At 44.4% G+C, this 16,692-nt stretch overlaps 1 protein-coding gene across 5 annotated transcripts in view; it reads right to left on the bottom strand.

The window, feature by feature from the left end:
• acot7 (acyl-CoA thioesterase 7) overlaps positions 1-16,692 on the bottom strand; it is a 282,705-nt gene that overhangs the window by 92,139 nt on the left and 173,874 nt on the right. For all 5 annotated transcript variants that reach the window (XM_038822345.1, XM_038822342.1, XM_038822341.1 and 2 more), the window contains one exon: positions 5,572-5,688. In XM_038822345.1, coding sequence (XP_038678273.1) covers positions 5,572-5,688 — 117 coding nt within the window. The remainder of the gene's footprint in view (positions 1-5,571; positions 5,689-16,692) is intronic.

Genomic DNA, 16,692 nt, shown 5'->3' on the forward strand with positions numbered 1-16,692 from the left:
TGTCCTTGCTGATGCTTTATACAAGGCTAAAACATTCATTGAATTTATAATCAAGCAGCCTTAATGTGCGCCCTGGTACTTGATGAGCCTTATTAATAATACCTTCATACTGCCTCTGTACTTTTAGTGAATGGTTGATTGTCACATTCAAATTATTTCCCACTTTTCTTAGTAGAGTTCTAAGTTCTCACTTTTGTTAGTAGAGATCAATTGACTAAGGAAGCATGCTTTGTTCATCCTTTTCTGATATTGTGATCCGTAATAAAACACATCTGCAAATCCTTACAAACTCACTTATTTTGTGTTCCAGGGCTTGCACACATAAACTACGATGGCACTCAGTTGAGGTTGTGTTGCACTGTCGGAGTTGCTGTTCAGCAGAGCAGACATTAAATGCTGGCCTGTTCCAGTGGATATTAAAAGACTCAACAACATTATATGAAAAAGAGCACTTCATTCTCCCAGAGTGCTACATCTGCCAACATAACAGCAGTAGCCGGGTTTCAAAGTAATTAACTACGTGAAGCAATTTGGTGGATTTCACAGATACAAACATACAAAACGAGGGTCAGGAACATACTGGCTGGTCAATGAAGCATGTAGGTTCTCATGATGCCTGTGGCAGTGTGATTGGGCACTTCTGGTATCACAAGGTTCTACCTTGTGAAGTAACATACTCTGAGGTACTTTATCAGAGCCATTCTAAAATGCAGGTAGTCAATGTTAACCAGATTACCTTCAACCAGTAATTTAGGAAGTTTTTAAATAAACTATCAAGTTCATAACATGACCTTCCTTTCAGGAAGCCATGCTCGGTATCATCATGATAAAGGGCATCATCAGGGTCCCTGCGAGCATCATGATGATAGCTGTCAGGTTGATATAACCCAAGAGTTCCTGGCAAGATTTGACTCCTTTTTTGAATACTAGCTCTATTGAGCTCAAGATGATATGGGTAAAGATCTCACAGAACACCAGCTACTTCCCCCCGGGTGGATGTCATCTGAAACTGGAGCCCATTTCTATTTTGAGATTTCCTATTTGATCTAAAATTGTATTTTGTATTAATATTGATAAAGTTATTTAATACAGGGAATCCTACAGACGGAACATGATGCGGTGAAAAACCACTATATGCATGCAGGTTTTCCAGTATAATAAAGTGTTGCAGATGAACTGCACAAGCATTTTCTTTTTGTAATTCTTCAGTCCCGAAAGCATGTAAAAAAAGATCATCAGTCTCCGTGGCTGGCAGAACCCTCCAAGGAATCAATACATCACAGAATGCTGCGAGGCTGTCAAAAAAATGGATATGTTCTCAGCTGGTGACACAGATGTGTCAGAATTATTATCATGATAATCCCCCTCATCTATCATCCTGTCTTTACAGCACTGAAACTTCACAGAGTGAGCCACTGTGATTCCATAAGCAGTCCCATCTCAGCGTCTCTACTTGCTGGTATTCCAAAGCAGCTTCAGGCAACTGGTAGCAGTTGGGCTGAAGCAAGGCTCTAGAGGTGTGAAATAAACAAAAATATTCCAGTCGGCATCACTATCTCTCTGCACAATCTCAAGAGTTGAGCCAAAAATATCCAAGTTAACCAAGTGTTTCATTAACAAGTTATTTGCCACCAAGCATCCTATTGAGTCATCCACACCAGCAAGGATACAAAATTTGATGTCCAGTTCACACTGAGTATGCTGATATCAACTTGTGCAATGAATAAAGATGCTGCAATTGGCCTCGGTACATTTGGGCTTGGAAGGGAAATGAAACAACCAGGGTTCCTGATTCAGATTGATGTCAAGTAATCGCCCAACATCAAAGTGTAAGGATCAGGTGAGGACTAAGTCCAGAGCTCAGATTGTCTGTGAGGCTGTTCAAAACTGAATATTACCCAGGTAAAATAATAGTTCTCAGCACAAACAGTATATTTAAAGATATTATGAAACTTGACTGGGGCGGCACGGTGGCGCAGTGGTTAGCACTGCTGCCTATTGCGCTGTCCGTGTGGTGTTTGCACGTTCTTTCCCTGTTTGCGTGGGTCTCACCCCCATAACCCAAAGATGTGGTGGTTTGGTGGATTGGCCACGCTAAATTGCCCCTTAATTGGAGAAAGATAATTGGGTACTCTAAATTTACAAAAGAAAATTCACTGAATCACTGGCATTGGTACAAAACATTGCAAACAATGCCTCGGCTGGAACCACCAAGAATGTTGCAAAGGAGTATCGCAGGTGAACACCCCAGGTTAATCATCTTGTGCTGCCTGAATTTAACAGAAAAATCACCATAAAACTAAACAAGAACATTTCCTGTGCTCACAGTTAGGCATTTATGGAACCAATTAAGTTGAAATATTATCGCCATTATTCCACAACTCACTGCAGCCAAACCTCAACTGGGATACTAATGTTCCTGGTTCCCGTCTGGGTAGAAATAACATTGTTTTTGCTTTAATAATCTTCAATCCAGGGATTTGTTATGTTTTATTAAAGAGCAGGAATGTCTGCAAGAAGCAGTTATATTTTGGCACAGCCTGGGAGTCAGATTGCCTCCTGTGAAGATCTTGGCAGGAAAGGTGCAGCAAATTCACGTGACTGAACATTTCCAAATCTGAAGGAGAAATAATTTGCGACTAATCTTTGGACATCAAAATACTTGTGAATCCAACCATACCACAGAGTAAAACTTCACCATTCTGGAATGGGGTATTGAACCCTCTGATGACAGAGTGGTGGAAACAGATCCAGGAGTAATTTTCAAGAGGGGCGTGGTTACATACTTTTCAAGTTAAAGGTTGCAGGACTGTGTGGTCTGATCAGGGGATTGGAGCTAATTGGATATAGTTCTACCAAAGGGCCTCCTCCTGTGCTTTACTTTTTTTTTGACTGTTCTATGATGCCATGCTCTGATAACAAGTAAAACTGCAAATGGTGAAATTCTGAGATAAAATCCGAAAACACGGGAAATGCACAACAGGCTTGTCAATACCTCAAAAGGAAAGAGAGGCTAGTGTTTTAGATTGCGATGCCTCACTCAAATTGATGAGAGCCTACACTTTAAACAACCACTTGTGCTAACTATTTTGTCTTTCAGCTACTTATAGACCTGTTGTATAGTTCTAAAATGTTTGTTTCTATGTTATACTGTACTTATGTTGCCTCTTTTTTTTAATCCCTCTCGAGGTTACACCTGCAATCACTTGGTGGTGGCACTCTTTCGCCCATTTTAGAATTTCATGGCTTCAAGCCTCACTCCAGAGACTTGAACATAATTCAAGCTGACGCTCCCTATGAGAGGCAATACTGTACTGTTGGAGGTGCCGTTTTTCCAGATGTGAAGGTGGACAAAGGGGTTCATCCTCTTAGGTGGGTCTAAAGTATCTCGCACCACTTTTCTGCCTCCTGGTCTGTCGACCAACATGACAAACATGTGGTCATGTCTAAGGACACCCATCATTGGTACTCTGCTTCACATAGCTATGTCACTTCCTGCAGCAAGCAGGTGAGGACAGGATCAATATCCTGGCAACAAAGCAAATAATAGCCACTTGAGTAAGGTCCAAACACTTGTTTGAGCCCTTTCTGAAGCAGATTGAAACATTAGGAGTGACAGATCGGATTCATTCCACTGTGATGGTTTTCTTGGAGCGATATTAAAAATGAACCATCCATTTTCTTGTTTGTGAAACACTGGTGGAACAGGTCAATTAATGCATTTTCTGAAACAATGTTCAAAACAAAGGTCGTTCAAGATTAGGTCAAAAGAAAAGGAAAACAACAGCTGTATTAACAAGATGCAGAATTGTATTTCCAGTCAGCAAGTGGAAATTAATTCAGATAAGATCATTTCTGGAATCATTCAATATTTCCAACAACATGTATTGCGCCTTTAACAGAACAAAACGTCTTCAGGCACTTCACAGGAGTGTTATCAAACAAAATTCGACTCTATGAGTCACAAAAGGACATATTAGGCCAGATGACCAAAAGCTTGGTCAAAGACATGGGTTTTAGAGTATCTTAAAGGAGGACAACAAGGTAGAGAGGCAAAGAGGAAAGAAATTCCAGAACTGGTGAATGAACCATCTGATAGAGCAAATATATTTATGAGGCAATTTGTTTTGTTGAAAATACTGACTATAAAGTAAATCTGCTAAATAGTGCATTGCATTCTTCACATTCTTGTGTGGCTTGGTCCCAGCGCCGTTGAGGTGGGCAAGATTGTTGGAATGTGTTTGAAGGTTTTAAATTTGAAGCAGCTTTCAAAGGTCAAGGTATGCCACATATATAGGCGGTGGTATTAATATGAGCAAACCATTTCGGTACAAAATGTTCACTTAGCAATGTGGCAGTGTTAACTGAAGTAGTCTTGCGGCATGTGTTATGGTCCCAGTTGATGGTATAACTGGGCATGAAGATCTCAGAATGGAACACTGGCTCCAAAGACCGTAACGTTTACGTTTTTTTTTAAACGTGGAGGAACAGAGTCACAGGGCCACCAATTAGTTTTAACAAGTAAAACATTTAGTAAACATGGGAAAATTGGATTATAACACAATATTCCTTTACTACCCCCTTAGCTTAACAAATACACACAGGTGTTAAAATTAACAGAGATGACAAAGTACATTTGAAGCTACAAAGGTCCCAGTGACACACAAAGTTCTTTTGACGCACACAAAATGCCTGTGGTCAAATACACACTGGGCTATGAAGGGCAAGTGAAAGTCTGTGGATACCTCCTCAGAATTCCCTCCAAACGATTGTCACGTAAGAGCTTCCAAACTTTAATCCCCAAAATATGCTTCAAAATCTTCTCTCATAATCATGCTTTCCATTAGCGGTTTGCACTTCGAAATTCAGTCCAGGATTTTCAAAAGGCCCTTGTGAATAAAGCTTCCGCTCCACCTTCACCATTCTAAACTTTAGGATTACTTTAGAAACCTTTGAGAGTGCTTTAGAAGCCTTTATAAATCTAGCTACTCACCAGTCGATTCCTTCTCAGCTTTGTCTGTGATGCCTATGAAGAGTCTCCTGTTCTAGTACCCGCTTTCTAGAACCAACTGCCCTTTAGTTTCTCTGGAGCTTGCTTTCTTGTACATTACTCCAATGTGCAACTTTTCCTGCTTCGAGCAGAGCTGAGAGATGTTCCCTCTCTGGTTTTCTAACTGCAAATGCCCTGACTTCCAGTTAAAAAAAACTAAGAACAAAGTAAAGCCCTCTCTCTGGGAATTGGCCTTCTGATGCTAACCAACACATTTTGGTTTATTTATTTTTCACATCGTAGCCCAATAGATAAGCACAATAAGCACAACAGAATCCCAGTTGGAATTGAAACCGACCCCTACACATACCTTTGTCCAGAATGAATTTAGCTCCAGGTCCCTTCCAGGCATAGAAACATTAAATTAAACCCACCTAAAACATTACCTTATTTCTAATGTTTACCCATCCAAATACAAATCCCTTAAAAGCACCTTTGTTTTCCAAACACAAGTTGCGGGATTCTCTGACCCCCCGCCGGCCCATCCCGCCCAAGGAGTGTGAAAGTGGCAGGTGTGGTACCTTTCTGAATCTTCTGGTGAAAGTTGATTGCGTCCACAGATGCAGTCACAATGTTGGTCTTGCAATGACGAGCTGCCACAATGCCAGCCACCTCATCCATCAGCTTCATAGTGACACCTGAAAGGAAAGAAGCATTTAAATAACTGGCACAGTATAAACAAAGGGAAATGGAAACCAAACCTCTTCCAAACACATTGTCAATGTCTGAATAAACCTTGACTATCACATTTATTTCTCACTATTGACAGAAATTCAGTAGATAATGTCTTAGACAAGTAAATCCTGCCTACTACTTCAATGTCAACCTTGATTGTAGGATAAATGAGTACTTTTTAAAACTAACAAAAGGCAAATTTGGAATATATCTTGAAGTCTTTGTTCACACAGAGAATGATCAACATTTGAAATGGATATTCCAGTTGGGTAATGGATACAAAAACCTTGGAGTAATTTACGGAAAGTTGACACATAGCTCTATAGAATTCACTGAAATGAAACAGAATCATATAATTCCTACATTCTGTCTGTCGCGTCTGCACTAAACCTCTGAAAGAGCACCCTACCCAGGCCCACTTTCCCTGTAACCCCATAACCCCACCTAACCTGCACATCTTTGGCTGCTAAGGGACAATTCTAGCATGACCAATCCACCTAACCTGCATTGGATTGTGGAAGAAACCGGAGCACCCGGAGGAAACCCTTACAGACACGAGGAGAACGTGCAAACTCCACACAGACAGTCACCCAAGGCCGGAATTGAACCCGGGTCCCTGGAGCTGTAAGACAGCAGTTTTACCCACTGTGCCACCATGCTACCCATCTTTCTCTCAAATCACTTCTTTTGCATGCTGGGTTGGAGATGCCATACAAAGGGGCGTTGATGCGTAAGTGCACTGTGTCTTCCGGAACATCCTTTCCTCAGGAGGAAATGTGTTAATTGAGAAAGGGAACAAGTTTCCAACTACTAGTAGGCAGTACGAGTCATGACCAGCCTTTTCATTGCCGAGCTTTGTGGGGTCTAAGAAAGATGGGCGCACACAATAAAACCACAGCAGCCAGTTTTATAGACTAATCCCTTTAAACTGCGATTTTCAGAATGTATTATTAAATAAAGATTCACCGTTAATTTGCATGAATGTACATTTTCCGTTAAGTTTTCTCTCCCCGTCCCCAATTTACTTCTGCGCTAAAAAGCTGCCAGCAGACGCCTCTTGCCGGGAGACCATATGTCACGGACTCCTCTTGCTGAGAGAGCAATCAAATTGCAGACTCCTCCATGCCATCCAGTAGGGCCAGGACAAAAGGTCACTTCCACACAACTGAATTTGATTGAGAGCTGTGCAGCCTCGATCAGTTGGAAGATTTTGCGTCAGTTTTGCTTTATGTTAATCATCAATAGTCGTTGCTCCAGTATGCCAATGCACACAGGTGCAGCACTACAGATGCCATGTTGCAGGTGCCACACTCCAGATGTCACACTTCATGACAGGTGAAAAACAATGTCAAAATGGGGTCTGGTCTGACCCGTGCTTCTAAATTCCACCTTCAAACTAAGAAGCACAGTCCAATATTCAAGCCTCCACAGATGTTGTCATACCTGGTGAGTTTATCCAGCATTTTCTGTTTGTATTATTAAGTTAAACGCTGACTGACCTCAGGAACTAACAGCTTAACAATTAGATCATCCCATCATAAAGCAACACCATAGTAAAATAGCACAATATATATTACATACTATAATACTGCTAGTTTTACAAGTAAATTATCCTTCATGTCAGTTGTGGCTATAGAAATCTGTTTGTAAATATACATTTTCACTGAAATCCGTCAATGTTCAATGCAGTGAAATCCAGGCATGAATTGTTTGCCCATCAGGTGTGCATACTCGGTGGGCATGGAAGCGGGTGTGAAACGTGTAGCTGGCCGCAGTCAGCCCTGGAACACAATTTCACGCTATTTGCCCAATTAATGGCCATTCAGCATGGAAGGCACTCTGAAAGGCTGAGTGCTGCCGGGGAGGTGCGGCAAGGTAAGGAATGGTTTGGGCACAATACTTCTAATGTGCTCCCTCAGGGGGCCAGCCGATGTATAACTGTCTCAGGCAACTGCAGAGCTGTGAAAAATAAATATCGACGGAGAGTGCAGAGTGTCTAGGCAGCACATTCAAACACAAGCCTCAGTCCCCAGACCATTACATTTTATTTCAGCCCTGACATTACAAAGATGAAAAGATGCAAAGAACAATACTGCACAGGAACAGGCCCTTCGGCCCTCCAAGCCTGTACCGGTCATGATACCAACCATCATCCCACCCTAGATCGAGGTTACACCTAAAATGTAAAGGATGCTTGGCCAATTGGCCCACCTACCAACCATAAAAGCAGACAGGCCATGCAAAATTGTGTTCCATTGGTCCCTTAATAGGCTAAATTGCCTGCTTGATTGTCACCGAGTACACTGCTCACTCCCTTGCGCACCCGGCCATTGAAATATTGCTTGAGTGCATGATGACATCGGGATTCATACCCAACATTAACCTGCACAATCTCCCATGCTTCCTGGTCAGGCATGCACCCACCTGAGCAATGTAAAATTCTGGGCCTGGACCTAAGGCTGTCTTGCTCGTTGGGGCCCTGCCGAGGTCCTGGCACGTGCCCTGTAATTGTCCAGGAAATTTAAACTATTGATGAGCTGATCCGCTGCTCGGCCTCTTGGCAAACGTCTCAGTGTCAGAAACGTGGCTCACATACTTGGGACGTACCTGGATACTTACCCTGGAAATGTTTTTACTGGTTAATACATGGTCTAACTCAGAGAAAGGCCAACATAACTGAACTGAGCACCACAACCTATCTCCCCAAGCAACCCCCAACCCAAAACGATTCTCTTCCGTCACCATCCCTCTAACCCAACTACCAGCTGGTCGATCAATCTGCTCATCTGACACAACTACCCATCCGATCTAACCCAACTACCCCTCTGGCATGAAGACCTCCTGGCCACTAGCACCGCCCCTAACCCTAGCCGACTTGATTAACCATTTGCTCTCGCATCCACTCACTCACGCATCCACTCACCCACTCACACATGAAGAGACTTGAGACCTTTAAAAACTTACCTGAACCCAGCAGCTAGTGCAGAATAAAGGGCATGACCTCTCCTGCCTTCAACTATGCTGCTCTCGCTGGACTTACCTTGGAGTAAGTACTTGGCTGAGTTGGTCCATTTCTGCTTCAGCCATGCTTGGGGATCCCTTGAAAATGATCAGTTCTGTCAGGGCGTAGAAAACTCCGTAGGCAGTGGCCCAGTCTGGCTGTTGACTGGCTGAAGATCTAGGCCATAAAAATCCGACATCCAGCTTAGATCTATCACACTCCAGGCTTGGCATTTCAAAGCACTAAGCCCTTCTGTACAGATGCAAAAAGGTAATAATTTCATGCTGGATTCTTGTGACCTGGGCCCAGAAACTTACCAGTTGCTTCAAACGTTCTCTCACCAAGGTCAGGAGTTTATATGCAGCAATCATTATCCTAATTTACCTACCTTTGTTACTCTTCCCTATAGGAACTACTTCAGCAATGGTATTCATGGACTAGGTTAAACACAGCTTCGACTTGACAGCTAAAAATCACAGCCGAGCTCCAGAATATCAATGAGCTATACTCCAGGAATTAAAATTCAATTTTACGAACAAAATTTAGTCTCGAAAAGGCTTTTCCTCATTTGTGAACAAGCTAAAGTAACCTCTCAGATATATTTCCATTTCCAACTGTAATATTTTACCTTAGACTGTGAGAAAACTGTTTTGTTTCAATTAATTTTGTTCTAACAAGCACAGCACACATTAGTAATATTTTATTGTCTACCTCTTGATTGTTTGAAAATACAACTTGCTAGGGTCAAGTAAAAAGTAGAATATTTCTTATTAATTTCCTAAAAGGTGCCTGGATTGTTGAAACACAGCAGTGTTTATTTTAGTTGCCTTTCCAACAATCTGTACTGGGCTTGAAGTCATATCCCAGATGTGAAAGCACTATGTGCTAATCCAATCATCAGGACGGTTCTCTGATTGGCACAAGAACCAGAGGCGACATGAGGAAAAGCAAATTTATGCAGTGAATTGTCATGATCTGGAAATACGCTGCCAGAAAATGCGGCGAAAGAAGATTCAATAATGACTTTGAGAAGCCAATTGCGTAAATTCCTAAAGGGGGAATATTACAGGCATATGGGGAAAGAGCAGAGGAGTGCAACGAATTGGATATATCTTTCAAAGAGCTGGCAGTGACACATAGGCTAAATAGTCACCTTTTGTGCTGCACCGTTCTGTGATTGTCTGCAACACTCTCATCATGGTGCCATCAATTACAGAAATTTCCTCTTAAAATTTGAAAATGATCAGCCAATTGTGTGTTAATTGAGAAGCCTGGGCAAAGAGCCCAGGTAAAGTGCCAGCCACTACAAAAGTTGAAAAGAGTAGGAGAGGAGACAAAGAAACCAAGAATAAAATCAGAAAATACTGGATAAACTCAGCAGGTCTGGTGACATCTGTGTGGAAGAATGGTTTAGATCTGAAACGTCAGCTCTGTGTCTCTGCACAGATGCTGGCAGGCCTGCCAGGCGGGATTTACCACGCAGCCCACTGCTTGTTGTGTGGTGGTGGGCGGCAGCCTGCCATTGGCCGACGACAGAATGATCTAGAAAATCCAGCTGGAGAGCTCGGCCAGAAAGCTCCAGCCGCTGAGTAGGTCCAACATTTGCTGTTTTTATTTCAGATTGCCAGCACTCGTCTTATTATGCTTTTAAAGAAATCAAGAAGATGTGGCATCAGTAAAAAGGAATATCCTTCAAACGTGGGAAATCCGAAGCTGAAAAACAGAATATGCTGTTTCAGTTTCAGTACACCTCCACTCAGTATTATGGATTAGGAGTGGGTTTAATTTAAAACAGCTCTGATTTCTCCCCTCGCATCCCGTTCATGAACAGAAAGGTGTTTTTGACTTTTGATCTCCTCCCTTTATACGTGGTGGTGTATTGTACCCAACCCTTCCGATTTGGAGTGAGCCAATCCTCCATTAACAACCCCACAGCAAACCCGAGATGGGGTAAAATCCGAGGTTAATTTATTTTACATACATACAAAATGCGGGAAGAGGATTCGCAAATCCTAACCCCCCCCCCCCCCTTTTTTTTGCAATCATACAATAAAGGGAGGTTAAGCGAAAGAAAGAGATCCAGGATAAAGACCACAGACAAAATAAAAATTATTTTTGCACGTGAGTCTAGAATCAGAGGTCCAATGGTGTATTCCTCCAGAGAGGCTAGCAGGCTGAAAGTTGATGCAGGGTGTTTGACTTTTCCATTAGTGCTGACTTCCACAATGGGAGTAGCGGGTCGAGTTGAATCTGTCTTTTAGTAGGCACTGGTGCAAAAGTTCAGACGTTCCAGCAGAAATGGTGCAGATGAGGGCCAGGCAATTTAAACCTGGACAGCGCTCTGATTCTGCTACTGTTTTGTAGATGGAAGATGGCAGATCCCTTCCCTTAGCTCCACAAGGCATTATTACAGGTTCTGGCAGATTCCACTTCTTCCCCCTGGTTTAGACAAAGGATGTATACTCCTGGTCTGGATTCTTGACAGGGTTAATGTTTCATCCATCAATACATTTACCAAAGGTTTCAGGCTCCTTTGGCCTCACACACGCATCATCTCCATTGGCCAGAGTTTAGCCTCAGAAATGTAAAGGGGCCTTTGTGCATTTTCTTGGAACTTGATTTCTGCAGTTACACGGTACATTAGCATTACTTTCAGAGATAATGAGGTTGCTATGGTTTTTTGAAGGCTAGAAATTGCTTTTCTGTGAGTCGTAGCCAGTCATTATTTCAGCGAGGGTAAAGTCTTTGTCCATTACATTTGAAAACAAAAATAATTTTATAAAGTAGCCTGGATGGTATTTTCCTTCATGTCGTTTGGGCTTGACAATATTCATAAAGATAAAAACAAGTCAATTTGCTGGATTTTATGGGGAGGCGGATGGTGGGGCATACTGTTTGCCCCCTATAATAACATATGTTGTCACAAGTAGACTTACATTAACACTGCAATGAAGCTAGACCAAAGAGGAAAGTCTGGCCCGCAGCAATAACATGCTGTGGGCAACAACAATAAGGAAAGAGTAGGACATCTGCCCCTCATTGGGAGAAAGTCCCACTATCGGAAGCTGCTGGCCAGCTCTTGTAGCCATGGCAACGCTTGCAGTCTCAGCAGTGCCAGAGCTCAATAGGGGGGCTTCCGGGACTGCAAGCAGGCCCAGCCGGAAAGCCCCAATGGATCTAGACTCAGACAAGTCAGGGATATTGGGCAAGGGGGTTTGGGCACCTTAGTGAGGGGGTGCAAAGGGTGGTGCGGGTGTCGGTTTTGCAATGCAGAGTACTATCTTTGGGTGGGGGCCCTGAAACACAAAGGGCACCCCCCACTCCGCTTGGCCAAAGATAGTACCCCCTTTCCTTCCTCCACTTTAAAAAACTTTTTTGAAAGAGCTCCCACCTCGTTGCCCACTCCTGCCTGCCTGACCATGCCAATGTGTTATGCGCAGGTTAATACTGGAGTCAGTTGGGTTGTAAACAAGCTCAATTGACTCTTAATTATATACTACTTATGGAAAGCCAATGGTGAATTGGACGCTCGCTCGTCGCACTCACTCCTCTGTATTCTGGGGGTGAGCTTGGGGGTGGGCAAACAAGTGGTGACCTAGTCACCCCTCAAATTATGCGTGCCCCCTGCCAGAAATACCCCACTAGAGGGCTGTAAAACCCAGCCCCTTCAACAGAACAAACTAATATATTACAAAGCATTTTAACAAGGTTGGAGTAGAAAGGGATGAATGGAAGCAGGAGAAATAACAGATACTTTAATTACAGGGAGGAAGATAATATAGACTGTAAACTACATAATAACAACTATTATATTCTAATCAAAGGTCAGTAAGGCAACGGAGAGAGATATAAAACATTTTTTAATGTACGAGTCATTAAGAAGGTGAAAGAGGGCCACATAGATGAAAATGGGAGAGATTGCAGCAAGGGAAAATGAATCGAAGGGCGCGATTTAACAGAAATGAAACAGAGTCCCATGTTTGGCACATTTAGTCGGGTGTTTCCCAGCATTTGCGGCGGTGAGAATGACCCCGTTATGAAATGGAACGCCCCACCGAGGCTGCATGTAGTCCCATTTCCTGCACTAACGAACTCTGCTCGCCTTTTCAGGAAGAGATCGGGGTGCCATTTCTAAATGATGTCCCCCTTATGCCCCAACTTACCAATGAGGGGATCCTCGAATCTCCCGCACCCCACCTCGGTGCACTGCCCTTATGCCCACCTCATAAGGGCAGGGCACCCGTGGGCACCTTGGCACTGCCAGCCTGGCACCCTGATGGTGCCACCTGGGCACCTGGGGGTCATAACATTCAAGGATAGGCCAAGTGCTGGAAAATGGGATTAGGTAGGCAGGTCAGGTGTTTGTCATGCTTCGGTGCAGGTTCGATGGGCCGAAGGGCCTCTTCTGCACTGTATTATTCTGTGATCCAGATCGTGAAGCCCAACGAGACCTCGTTAGATCTCGCGGAGCGTAACAAGGCCGTTAAATCTCACGAGAGGCCTCTCGTGCCGCGAGATTTAATGGCCTCGTCGCTACCTGAGTCAGGCGTGACGAGGCCAGTAGATCGCGTCCTAAATCTAGGTGGTCTGATATGTCAGTAGAAATTTCTGGGAGAACAGCAGTCAGCCAGTCTAAACTAGATACTGTAATAAAGTAAATCTAGGTGCAGGCAGTTCCCCCACACATTTGTTCCAAACAGGGATCTACAATTGAGATGTCCACCTGAATTCCAACAGCCCCATTCCACACCATCAGCAAGCTTACTGTGGAGAAAACAGGTTGTACCTCCATCTGAGGTTACCAAGGGCAACATTCAGACCAAGGACCTGCATAGCTTGGGCGGGATTCTTTCAGCCCAGGCCGGGCCGGAGAATCGCCGGGCTGGGAGTGAATCACGCGACGCCGCCCCTACACTGGTCCACCAATTCTCCAGAGAGCGGAGAATCGGCGCCATTGGCGTCAGCGCAGTCGGGGGCCGTTCTATATGGACCCCCTGGCGATTCTCCGCTTGGGATGGGCCATGCGGCCGTAAAATAAATCCGAGTCCCGCCGGCGCCATCCACGTGTAGTCTTACCCGACGGGACCTCGGCGTGCATCCATCCGGGGGCAGCCTGGGGGGGAGTCCGACCCCGGGGGGGGGGGGGGGCCTCCGCTGTGGTCTGGCCCGCGACCTACCAATCGGCGAGCCAGCCTCTCGGGCTGGGGGCTTCTTTCGCTTCCCTCCGGCCCCTGTAGCCATGTTGCATCGGGGTCAGCGTGGAGAAGGGAGCCACCGTGCATGCGCGCAATTGCGCCGGGCGCACTGACATGCGCACATTGGCGCCGGTCGCACTGCGCATGCGCAGACCCGCGGTGCTCATTTGACGCCGGTAACGGCAGCTGGAGCGGAGTGGGTCGCTCCAGTGCCAAGCTGGCCCCCTGTAGGGGTCAGAATCACTGCTACTGAGGGCATGTTGATGCTGTCGTGAAACGCAATCGCGTTTACGACGGCGTCAACACTTAGCCTCAGGATCAGAGAATCCCGCTCATTGTTTCTGAATCTTGTGTTGAGTTTAGTTGCAATAATGCAGCTGGGCACTTCTATTGCAAAGGGTGGTAAAAATATAGAACTCTCTCCCACAGAAAGGCTCTATTTATAATTTTAAATTTGAGATTGAAAGCCAATGGTACAAAGGTGTATGGAGACAAGATGGGTGGAGGTACAGATCAGCCATGATCTATTGCACTCCTGTTTCTCTGGAGTGGTCAGATTACAACAGGATTAAAAAATGTTGAGCTATTAGAAGATCAGAGTCATACCTACAGGCTGAATAGGGGCCTCCTGCAAAGTGGACATTATGGGGCTCCATTTTCAACTTCTTGCTTCTGCACGCAGCACATTTTGAAGGCCTCCTGTGATGTTGACAGGTGATAAAAAATTATTATATAGCACCAAAGGTGCCAAGGGTTGAAGCTGCTGAACCCCTGTGTGTTAGCAATGCTGTCTCTATGTTGTCCACAAGCATAATGGTCCAGACATTCCTAGAAATTTTAGCAGAAGTGACTTGGACCATTATGTGAGCCATGCCATTGATGCATTGAAGGAGGAACTAGATAAACACATGAGGGAGAAAGGAAAAGAAAGTAATGTTGAAAGGGTGAGACGAAGAAGGATGGGAGGACGTCCCTGTAAAACATAAAAATACCAGCACTGACCAGTTAGGCCCAATGGCTTATTTCTGTGCTGTATATTCTATGTCATTTGCCATACTTTTGCTTGCTGCACAGAAACCATGCTTCAAAAGTTGGACATTTAAATATCACAGCTCTGTGACCCACCCCACATTGATTAAAATTAATGTCGAGCTCTAGTTTGCTGAATTTGTGCCATTGTGTTCATCTCAGCCACTAGACCATTACAGAGTGCTGAAGGGTTCTGAATCAGTAAGGTATTTAATCGCTCAGCGTGTTTTGACAAGAGTTTGCATGACGTTTCCATTAAATAAAATTCCCTGGGTCTAATACGTTGAAGGAGAGTTATACTCAAATGCAGCTATTTTGGAACAACCAGATTACCTGTCGAGGGACTGTACTGATTTATTTAAAAACCCGAGTCTAGTAATGGGAAATGCATGGATTTCCTGGAGTTGTTCAGTGGAATCTCCTTTCATATTAGTCCCTTTTATCAGAAAATGAAATATAAATAGTTACACTAAATATGTTTGATCATTGTTAGAAGTGAAACTTGCAAATAACTGAAACCACAGCAGTCAGTCAAAAAAGCACACGGCACAGTATGATCCCACAGTAAGTCAATGCCACAGCCCTCTTTGGGGTATGTTGGGAGTGAAATAAACCTGTACTACATGGACGTGTGGGCTGCGTGTGCAAAATGTTACCAGCTTCAGTCTTTCACCATCAAACTGAGATGGTGGCACAGTGGTAATAATGTCACTTGCCTTGGAATCCTGAGATCCAGGTGAATTACTCTTTGGGCAGGGGTTCAAATCCAACCAAAACAGCTGGTGGAACTGAAATCCAATTAACAAAATAAAATCTGGAGTTGAAAACTAGTCTCAGTCGTTGTGACCATGAAATTATCACTGATTGTCATTAAAAAACATCTTGTTCACTAATGCTCTTTAGACCGTCTTTACATGGTCTGGCCTACATGTGACTCCAGGCCCACAGGAACAGCCCTCTGAAATGGCCGAGCAAGCCACTCAGTTCAAAGGCAATTAGGAATGGGCAACAAATATGCCCACATACCATGAAAGAATATGAGCATGATATAACTAAATGGGAACAAAGTCCCATAGCGAGCGCATTTAGCTGCAAGTTTCTCGGCGCTTGCAGCAACCCTCGATAGATAGGGGGCCTCAGCAGGGAACATGTGGCCGAGGCTGCACATGGCCCCATTTTGTGCACTGAGGAGCTCCACTCGCTGGAATTTTTAAATGGTGTCACGATGTCTGGAGCTCTCTAAACAATCCCAACTTCCCTCCTGAGCCCCAATGCACTATGGGAGGAGTCCTGGAAACCCCCCCTCCAAAAAAAAACTACGCAGGGCACGACCAGCCCGATTGCCACCACGCAAAATATGCCTGCTTGGTACCTGGGCATGCCAACCTGACACGGTGGCAGTGCCAGGCTGAGATGGCACTGCCAGACTGGTCGTGCCAAGGTGCCCGGGTGGAACCAGCAGCGCAAGGGTGCTACCCTGCCCAAAGGGCATACACCTGGAGGCCTCTGGACAGCCAGCCTTTGACAGAGTCTTGCACAGTACTTCCTGATTGACTGAGTCGAAAGCCTTGGTCAGATGGAGGAAGACCATGTGGACTGGTTGATGTTGCTTCTGGCATTTCTCTTGAAGTTTCCGAGCACTGAAAGTCATGCCCGCTGTTCCATGGTTTGGTCAGAAGCCACACTGGATTTTCAGAAAGATTTCTTCAGAGACTGGGAGAGGGTAGCAGGAGAGGATTGGA

The sequence above is a fragment of the Scyliorhinus canicula genome, chromosome 16 (genome assembly GCF_902713615.1).
Source record: "Scyliorhinus canicula chromosome 16, sScyCan1.1, whole genome shotgun sequence".
In the NCBI taxonomy this organism is placed as follows: domain Eukaryota; kingdom Metazoa; phylum Chordata; class Chondrichthyes; order Carcharhiniformes; family Scyliorhinidae; genus Scyliorhinus; species Scyliorhinus canicula.